Source organism: Plecotus auritus, assembly GCF_963455305.1.
Source record: "Plecotus auritus genome assembly, chromosome: 3".
NCBI classification, from domain to species: domain Eukaryota; kingdom Metazoa; phylum Chordata; class Mammalia; order Chiroptera; family Vespertilionidae; genus Plecotus; species Plecotus auritus.
The window spans coordinates 218,517,369-218,527,370 of record NC_137772.1 but is presented as its reverse complement, the minus strand read 5'-3'; the positions used below and the strand labels follow the sequence as shown (position 1 = coordinate 218,527,370).

Genomic DNA, 10,002 nt, shown 5'->3' with positions numbered 1-10,002 from the left:
TGTATTCAGCATGTCTCTATGGAAATAAACCTGCGTTTCTATGAAAATTGAAGCTTTTGTTTTTTGCGGCCCACACAAACTTAAACCTTGTTTATTCGGCCCGTGTTAGCCTTTGAGTTTGACATGCTTGCCCTGACGCATCTGGGACCCAAGTCATCTGATCTTGGGACTCAACGTTTTCATAAACCCAGATGGTGTTTTGTTTTGTTTCGTTTTAAACTGAAGATTTTAAATTATTTGGAGATGCTTAACATTTGAGAAAATTCACGATCAGATTCCCAACCTAGCTTGAAAAATAGGAAGATTTGGCAAAAACGGACGCATGCTCCAGCAGCAGCAAGGGCTGCATAACCTGCCCCGTTTTTCATTTCCATCCCCCAACGTGAACTGGGAAGCACTTTTTCTTTGCCACCACGTTCACACCAACATATACTATGGGGAGTGTTTAAAATGTGTGTTTTTACAGTGTATAAAAAAATATACCAAGCAAACCCTAGCCGGTTTGGCTCCATGGATAGAGCACTGGCCTGTGGATCGAAGGGTCCCGGGTTCGATTCCAGTCAGGGGCACACGCCTGGGTTGTGGGCTCCATCCCCAGTAGGGGGCGTGCAGGAGGCAGCCGATCAATGATTCTCATCATTGATGTTTCTACCTTGCTCTCCCTCACCCTTCCCCTCTGAAATCAATAAAAATATATTTTAAAAATATACATATACCAAACAAATTTGAAACGGGCTTTTCTCACTGAGACTTCATGGAAGCCCCTCTGAGTGGACACAGAGATGGAACTCATTCTAGTTAAGAGCTACTGAATTTCCCATAATGTGAACAGAATGCAGATTTTCAGCCATTCCCCATTAGCACAATCCCAGGTGGTTTCTCCCGCCGCCGCCCCTGCTTCCTGTCTTTGTCACTACAAACAATGAATGCCCATGCCCTTCACAGAAAACTGGAGGCCCCATCCGTGGGTGCCTACCATTTACATGCACATCTCATCAACAAGCAGTGGCTGCTGGGCCTGGTCGCCCTTGGGAATCTCCCGGGGAGCTTGTCATAAACAGGAGTCCAGACACCAGCCCGACCACATTTCCAAAATCAGAGCCTTCCAGGGTGGGGCCAGGGTTCCCCCGTGCATGGGGAGGGTTCTGATGCCACCGTCCAGACTGGCGTTGGGACACCGCTGGGCCCTCCCACCAGCTGTGGGAGGGCGGTGTGTTATTATTTTGCTAGTGAACAAAAGGAGACTTGAAGTGACTTGTCCAAGGTTCCAGACTTAGGGACAAAGCAGGGGCAGGGACAAGGGACCTGCTAGTTGTCAGTCCTCAGGTACTGGTTTCTTTCTTATTTATCGATTGACTGACTTCTATTGATTTCAGAGAGGAAGGGAGAGGGAGCGTTAGGAACATCAATGATGAGAGAATCATTCATCAGCTGCCTCCTGCACACACACAGACACAACCCAGGCATATGCCCTTGACTGGAATCAAACCCTGGACCCTTCAGTCCACAGGCTGACACTCTATCCACTGAGCCAAACCAGCCAGGGCTCAGGTACTAGTTTCTAAGGGAGTGCCTTGTCCCCTGCGCTCCCAGACCCCTTCAGCAAAAGGCTTCCCCTCTCCCAGGTGGGAGGGCTGCATAGTAATATTCAGTGGCTTTGGGGACTTAGGGAAAGGCTTGGGTTATGGATGGAGCTGGCAGACAGGGCTTGAACCCTTCCTAACCCTCAGAGCGTGGTAGCTCTCCTCAGTTTGCTGTGAGAATTCAATGAGATGATATAGGTGAGGTGACGGGAGACAAGACTCACTTAGCAAGAACTCAAAACCCTGGTCACCCTTGTTTCATTACGTAGTGTTGGCATGTTACGTGCATCTCATTTGCTTCTCAAGACAGGCAGGTGAGGCCTGTTTTCATGCTACAGGTAACAGAACTGAGCCCTCAGAGAGGTTCATGACTAACCTTAAAGGCAGAGCTATGAAGCAGAGAAGCAGGGACTTCAACCCAGGGGTCTGGCCCGGTCCCTAAGATTCACAGTACAGGACTCGGATTGTATCCCAGAACCCGCTTGTGTCAGCCTAAGCGGGCAAGCCCATCCTCCGTCAAGGGGAGCCTTGCATCAAGCAGGGTTCACACCAAGAGTTGCCCACCACCTGCTTGAAGCTCACCCACCAACACTATTCTCAGAACAGAAAACATCCAAACCAGCCCATGCCACCCACACCTTCATCCCTGCTGCCCACCGTGCAAGGCACAAGTGAGGGAAAGGGCCGTTCCCCAAGGGGCACAGAGCCCCCCAAGAACAACACTCCAGTTACTGTCAGGCAATGCCGTTTATTATTTCAAAGTTAGAGCCCAAGGCCACAGTGCTGTTAAACACCTCCCCCAGCACCCAACCCCCCTCCCCTCCCCCAAACCCATCCCAACCCTGCTATTACAACAGAACACAGCAAAATACCACCGGCAGGCTGAGCTGGGAACAAAAAGCAGCTCCAACAAAAACAAGACAAAGACACAACATCCTGGCACATTTATATGAAAAGGGCCCACGGGGCAACGGTCATGGCACGTCAACAAGCAGACCGTGAACCCGGGGCGCTTGGAGGTTCGGGCGGTTGCTACTTCTGGCCACGTCTTCTGGGCTCTGCTGCAGGAACGGGGAGGGGGGAAGGGGGTGTCTGAGGGCCCAGCAGGACCCCTCGGTCCATATGGAAGTTCAGGTCATCGGCTGGATGTGCTTTTGGTTGGGAAGACGGCGCCGACTCCTTGCTCCTTGCCAGAGAGAGGGGGACACGGGGGTACGGGAGGAGCGGACAGCTCCCCATGCCCACGGGATCTGCCTTCTCTAGAAAGAGGGCCCTCCGCTTGAGTCCACGGCCCAGGAGCCAACACGCTGCATTCACATGGCGTAAAGCCCCATGGCAACCGTTGCCACCAGAAAGCTGAGTGTCAGGACCCATCGGATGAGTGGTGCCTGGGAGAAGACACTGGCCTTCCCTCTGGGGGTCTCCGTGGGCGTCAAGTCTGCAAGAGAAAGGGGGTCCATGTCAACAACAGGTGGACAGAGGTGGGGATGTCTGAGTTCACGGAAACACAGCAGAGGGGTGTCATCAGCCTCCAATCCAGTCCCCTCAATGCCAGGACACAAACAAGTGGCCCTCTAGCCACTGCTTGAATACCTCCAAAGACAGGGAGCTCATTACTTATCCAAGCTGTCTGCTACTACCGCCCTTTCAAACAGCCCACACTGTGGGACCATGCCCTCCAGGGGTACTCCAAGGGAGCACACTTTGAGAACTGGTGCATTAAGGCAATGTCACCTCATTCCACCAGGCAGCCAATCCCATAGGGACTGGCCATGTTCCAACAGGGGTCCACGTGGGAAAGCCACAGGGCAGGGGGGTTAGGGTGGCACCCCGCAGGTGGGGAGCTTCACCTCAGCCTCTGAGGCATACGAGGGAGGGACTAACACGCAGCGAGACCCCAAGGTTACGTGTGTTCCTAGCACCCCATGGCAGGGTAACAGCTGGGAATGGTTGCAGACTCCCCGCCCCACATCAGGGGTCTCTGTTCAGGAATCATTAAAGGGCCTCAAAGGAACCCAAATCAAAGGAGGAAGGCTTTGCCCCTGACTTCGGAGGGTCCTCTGTGTGCAAGTCTCCACTTCAGAGCCAATGAACTGGAACTAACTCAACTGCCCTTGGTTTCAGGGATGGGGAAACGGAGGTAGGGGAGCTTACACGGCTTGCCCAGAGTCACACACCGAAGGCTGACCTCTTGCCCTTTGGCCTGCACCCCACTTTTTATTTAAAACATTCAGAAGACAGAAGAGTCGCGAGATACTGGAACCCAAAGGAGACGCCGCTGCCCGGAGGCCCTCACCTTGCGTCCCGCTGCCAGCCCGCCGGCGAAGGCCCGGCTGCGAGGGGCCCTGATCCTCAGCTTTCCGGGGCAGCAGCTCCTGCAGCTCCTCAAACAGCTGGAAGGCAGGAGACACGTGTCAGTGAGGGGTGGCGCTAGCCCAGCTGCCCGGGGATTGGGAATCTTGCTATGAAATATTTAGGACAAAACCCCTGAGAAAAATATTGACTGTTCCTGTACCTTTCATCCAGCTTAAGAGGGAAGATGTTACAAGTGCATTTGACTCGCTTGCCTGCCTGCTCTTCTCCAAATGCTCCCCAATACCCATCCTGGCCTGAGGGTTCCCTGTCGCCATTCATGGCCTTCGTGTCTCTATGCAGAGCACGGTTTCAAGTCTATGCCGCCTGCTGTCCTCACGACTCTGTGAGTCCCCCTGGGAAAGCTCATTTCACAGGGTATTTGTGAGCCGGGGTTTGCGATGAGGAAGCCACAGCTCCTACAGGTTAAGTGCCCGGACCCAGGCTAACCAGAGGGGGCAAGAGCCAGCCCTCTGATGAGCTTTGGCTCAAAATCCCATCCTTCTCCAACACCTCTCTGAGAGCCATGGATTTTCTTGGAGGGTCCACTGACCAGGTTTGGTTTGCCGTTTCGGGGACTGCAAGGAAGGAGCGGGGAGCCAGGAGACCATGAGCTAGGAGTCCCGTCCCCAGAGCGCCTCCAGGTGGGGGAGAGCGACAGGACTGTACAACATCCAGGCTAGGAGGAACCTCACCCCCCACTCGGAACACCCCCCCCCCCACCTCAGTTCTGTCCACGAACCCCTCCTTCCAGGCTTTCCTCAAAGCCCACCTTGCCCAGGACTGGAGGCACTTCCTAGCCGGGCAGAGGCCCCCGGTCAGAGGCCACATCTGGGGCACCTATAACCTCTGCTGAGCTCTGAGGGTGCCCCTTTAGCTTGAGTGTTGTCAGTCCTACAACTGTGACGCTTATGCCCCCAAAAGAACAGCAGCTAACATCAGAGGGCTGCCCCCGCGCTAGGCCCCGCTATGGCGACTTTACTGGTATAAACTCATTTAACCCTCGCAACTCTAAGAGGCAGGCACAATGACCTACTCATTTACAGACGGGGAAACTGAGCTGGAGGTTAAAGGACTTGCCTAAAGATCACCCAGCGGCTAAGTGGCAGAACTAGAACCCAGGCTTCTGCCCTCCCAAATCGCACCCCCCAAACCCCCCTCCCCCACCCCCCCGCCTCCAATATAACAGAGGAGCAACAAACTGGAGTCAAGCCCTGGGCTGCCAGACCCTCACCTGAATATTGAGCAGGAAGGCGGTCTTGGCCTCTTCGATGACCCTCCCCTTGACCTCAGGGGTCATCTCCAGAGAGTTCATGCGGGAGCGGTACAGCTGCTTGAACTTGGTGGCACTGTCGATGTTGGGGAAGGTGAAGAAGGCCAGGCCCTCGCCGGAGCTGGGCAGGTCCAAGGCCTTCTGGGCAATCTTCTTGAGCACCTGGCCCCCCGACAGGTCACCCAGGTAGCGGGTGTAGGCGTGGGCCACCAGCAGCTCGGGCTGCCTGCGCCCCACCTCTTGGAGTCGCTGCACGTAGCGCCTGGTGGCCTGTGTGTAGGGGACGGTCTCCTGCCAGCGGGGCCCGTACCAGAAGGTCAAGTCCTGCTCCAAGGCCGCCCTGCGGTGCAGCTCTTCCGGGAAGTAGAGGGGGGCGTAGACCGGGTTCTCCTTGTTGCGCTCAATCTCCTCCTCCAGGGCCTTGTAGATGTGATACAGGGAGGCCATCACCAGCTGAAACCAGAGAGAGCAGGTCAGGACCCCCATCCCAACAGCAGCCCCCATCCCCGCCCCAGGCTGGGCTCCCACCTCCTGCCAGCCCCTCCGACCTCCCCACACTGATCACACACAAAAAACGGAGGACACACTTCCTGAGCCTAAAGCCTTTTTACCCCACAGGGTAAACCACATGGCCTAACTGAATCCTCACAAAAACATAGGAGTCGCTATCCCCATTTTACAGAAAAGCAAACTAAGGCTCAGGAGGGTATGAGACGTTGAGGTTGCACAGCCGGTAAGAAACGGCGCTGGAATCAAGCCCAGATGCTGCTAGGAAGCCATGGAGGCTCTGAGCAAGGGGATGCCTGAATGAAGGCACTTACAAGGGACGCAGGTGCCTCTACTTTGACCTCTGGGTGGCCGGCTGCAGGGCCCCATCCTCCCTCCTGGAGGCCCACTCTGAACCCCACCACCTCTGGCTGCTGGGTTGGGGTGACACGCCCAGTGTACCTTGGCTGGGGAATTCCTGTTACACATAACACTCTAGCTGTGTGACCATGGGTGAGCCACTCTCCCTCTCTGGGAGATCTGAGGTCTGAGTGACGGCAAGTCCAGCCTTGGTCCCCACCCCCTGCAAAGGGAATAATCCTAAACGATCGAGCAGGACGCACAGGTAAAGCACTGGCACAGCCTGGCACGCAGGTGCAGCCTGGCACTCAAGCACTGAATCGGAGGCCGTGGTGATGAATGCCACCTCCTTCAGCATAATAAGCCAGCCATGGGCAAACTATGGCCCGCGGGCCGGATCCGGCCTATTAGGCTGTTCTATCCGGCCCGCGGAGCCGAAAGAGCGGAGGGTTCTCTTGCTCTCCCCTCCGCTCCTTTACTTTGAATTTATATTAGTTCACACAAACACTCCATCCATGCTTTTGTTCCGGCCCTCCGGTCCAGTTTAAGAACCCATTGTGGCCCTCGAGTCAAAAAGTTTGCCCACCCCTGATCTAAGCGACCACTCTCACAGACTTCATGCCCACTTTGAACTCAGTGGCTTAGCGGTAAAATCCAAATCTCCGGCCGGGGGTGGGGGGGCGGGGCGGGGCTGCGGATTGGGTATTCCAGCAGTCACTCCTGCTCCCACTGCCCCAGCCACTGAACAGCAACTGGGTGTAAGTCATCTTTTTGAGGGGGAAAGAGGAAGACGAAGAGGGAACAAGGGCTAGAGCCATCACCCACAGGATGTAGGCAAGGGCCCCAATCCACCTACAAGCGCTTGTTAAATCCCCTTCGCTGGAGCACCTGAGGCTGGGAGTGGGGGAAGGCCCAGGTTGCAAAAGGGAGAGGTGCCAGGCGTGGAGGAATAAAGCTCCCTGACCCTCTATGTTCAGCCTGAACAAGCCCTTCCTCGTGCTGATGCTGTAACACTAGGCCCTTGTCTGGTTCTTTGTCAAGCGCGTCCTATTTGCATGAATTGCACAAGTATGCTGGGAAATAGCAAAGTCGGTGTCTAGCATAAAGGGAGTGCTTAAGAAACCCAATTCACAGGTGAAGGAAAAGTTGCTTAGGGAGGTTAAGGGAGGTGTCCACAGTCTTACTGTTAGGAAATGGTGGAGCCAGGGCTCGAACCCATACTACCCCTTGCCTTCGAGGTAGATTAGAATTAAGTTAGGACACAAGCTCTGAAATGAGACCAACCTTGGTTTGACTTTGGCCTTCCCTATGAACTTACTGGCTGTGTGACCATCCATTAAATTACTTAACCTCTTTGAGCCTTCCCTTCCTTCTCTTCCTTTTCAGGGTTGAGGCCCAAATTAGATACCAAGTGTGTAAAATGCCCAGCTTGGAATAGGTGCTCAGTGGATGGCACTACTGCCCCGGCCCCTCCACAATACTATGTAGCAGAGGCTATGAATTTGCTGTGTGACCTTGGGTCAGTCACCTCCCCTCTCTGAGCCTCAATGTCATCATCTATAAAATGATTCTCTCAAGACATTCCTATCTGGTCCCTCAGCATCCCTAGTCCCAGTCCTACAGGAACACCTGCCTGAGCCTTGGGCACACCCACATCTGTCACACCCTCCCCCAGGACACATACCTTAAAGCCTTCTCGAGTCACCTGGCCCTTCTGAAAGTTCCGCATGAACTCGGCATTCTCTGCCTGGGTGTGCACCTCCTTGGTGGCCTCCTTCAGGGCCTCTGACAAATCCTGGGGCATGCTGCAGAGGGAGGGAGGGACGGAGGGTGAATAAGGGGGTGGTTATGAGCAGGGGTCTTCCAGAAGCTGAGCTCTGAGGGTGCCCCTCTGCCTGTAGGCAGGCCTTCAAAAGATTTCAGCTTTATTAGGCTTCTCCACAGAAATAAGTCCAGCCTCCCATCTATCTAATCCACAGGCCACATTCCCAACTGCCTTAAGATGCAGGCCCGTAGCCCTGGCAGGGTAACTCAGCTGGTTAGACTCTCATCCGGGTACGCCAATGGGGTTGTGGGTTTGATCCATTGTTAGGGCACATACAAGAATCAACCAAAGAATGCATAAGTAAGTGGAACAACAAATCAATGTTTCTCTCTCTCTCTTCCCCCCTTCCTCTCTCTAAAATCAATAAATAATTTTTTAAAAATGTAAATTTAAAAAAAAAGATGCAAGCCCATCAACACTCTTCAGTCACTAGGGGGCATTGTACTACGGTCCCCAAAACCAAGGGGGAAATCCTGGCTGTCATTCTAAGGAAAGGGAGGAGGAGGAGTTCAACCCGGGAAGCAGCAGCAGAGGGCGGGGTGAGCCCTGTACTCGGTGTCTGATTGCGCTGAGGCGCTTTTAGAGCGAAGATTTAACTCATTTATTTTGTGGAGGTTTCAGGTCCAAATCTCATTACCCCCAATAATAAACTCACTATAAAGTACCTGTGTTAAAATGCCCGAGTAAAGCAGTGCTTTACTAAAAATAAAATAAAAAGTTTCTGGGAGTATTTCTGCGGTTTGTCTGTACTTCTTTCCCACAGAATTGCCATTTCTCCTTTCTCTCCCACTCGCACCCCTTCCGAGAAACTAACACCCCCTGTTCTGTGCATGCAGACAAATCCTTGGGAGAAGGGAAGGAGCCACGCTTGGACCGATGACCAAGGTTCAAATCCCAGCCAGACACCTGCTGGCGGAGCGACCCTGGGCTTGCTGCTTCCTCGGCTGTAAAGTGGGGACACAGTGGCCACAGCGACGTCTGGCAGCTGGTGAGAGGTGGGCTTGGCCCAGGGGGGCCTGGGAAGAGCCGCGCAGCCAGGCTCCGCAGCCCCAGGGACCCTGGGTCATTAAGCAGAAGCACCTCCGAGCACACTAGTATTAGTATTAGCAACGAAGCTGGGCACCCTAGCAACACTGCCATGGGTCACCCACGTCCCTGCAAGGGAGCGGGCATGCGAGTCACCTTCCACCCCTCCAACTAACTCACGGGTACAGAGAGGATCGGCGCCCAGACCCTCCTCACTCCCAACCCGGGGCCGGCGGCTCAGCGCGTGGCTCCCGGCTCTGTCTGGGCGGCTAGGGAGGGCAGGTCCCCGCGCCCGTTCCGTCCCGTCTCCGTCCCCCGCCCAGTGCTTGCCTGTCGGGCTGCGAGCGCTCCATCTGGGCGGCTAGGCTCACTCGGGACCGGCTCGGGACTGGCTCCGACGGCGCTGGCTCGGTATCAGCTCGGAATTGGCTCCGACGGCGCTGGCTCGGGATCGGCTCGGGACCGGCTCGGTACTGGCTCCGACGGCGCTGGCTCGGGATCGGCTCGGGACCGGCTCGGTACTGGCTCCGACGGCGCTGGCTCGGGATCGGCTCGGGGCCGGCTCGGTACTGGCTCCGACGGCGCTGGCTCGGGATCGGCTCGGGATCGGCTCGGGATCGGCTCGGGATCGGCTCGGGATCGGCTCGACGTCTGCAGACGATGGGAGAAGACTAGCGAGTGACTGCTCAGCCCGGCCGCGCCGTTTATTTATATCCGGAGGGGAGGTCACGTGGCTGCCGCCCAACAGCTGATCCCGTTTCAGGCCGGACATCGCAACACCCTCGCCCGCCCCGCCCGCGCCCGGGCCGGCGTGGGTGGAGGGAGGGAGGGAGGGAGAGGGGGACAGCGGTCACATGAGCCTTGGAAAACAAAGCAAAGCTTTTAGAAACAGAACGTAAAAAAAAAAAAGCTCATCTGGAAATCTGAGCAGCTGTGTGTGATTTTGCTCCTTCCAAACACCCGCCCCCAGGGATGGGGCTTGAGACACCCAGGAGTCCGAGGGTTCCAGAGAGCTGGGAGAAGCGCATCTCAGAGGTGGAGGCTGGTGGGCAGGAGGGGAGCCCCAGTGACCAGGGGTTCCTAGCCCTCAGGCCAGG

General features: G+C 55.4%; 1 protein-coding gene across 1 annotated transcript; it reads right to left on the bottom strand.

Moving 5' to 3' along the window:
• Positions 1-2,313: 2,313 nt before the first annotated feature.
• Positions 2,314-9,689, bottom strand: HMOX1 (heme oxygenase 1). Its single transcript, XM_080660362.1, has 5 exons — positions 9,236-9,689; positions 7,739-7,859; positions 5,170-5,661; positions 3,880-3,976; positions 2,314-3,021 (listed from the first exon to the last, which is right to left on the bottom strand). The coding sequence occupies exons 1-5, from the start codon at positions 9,256-9,258 to the stop codon at positions 2,897-2,899; spliced, it is 858 nt and encodes a 285-aa protein (XP_080516488.1). The 5' UTR covers positions 9,259-9,689; the 3' UTR covers positions 2,314-2,896.
• Between the last annotated feature and the right edge of the window lie 313 nt (positions 9,690-10,002).

Excerpts from the sequence above, each read along its gene's own strand:
- HMOX1 (XM_080660362.1), bottom strand. The coding sequence starts at position 9,258 with ATGGAGCGCTCGCAGCCCGACAG. Across the intron at positions 7,860-9,235 it reads GAGCGCTCGCAGCCCGACAG|CATGCCCCAGGATTTGTCAG; the intron begins GCAAGCACTGGG and ends CTCCCTCTGCAG. Across the intron at positions 3,977-5,169 it reads CCTTCCTGCTCAATATTCAG|CTGTTTGAGGAGCTGCAGGA; the intron begins GTGAGGGTCTGG and ends CCTGCCTTCCAG.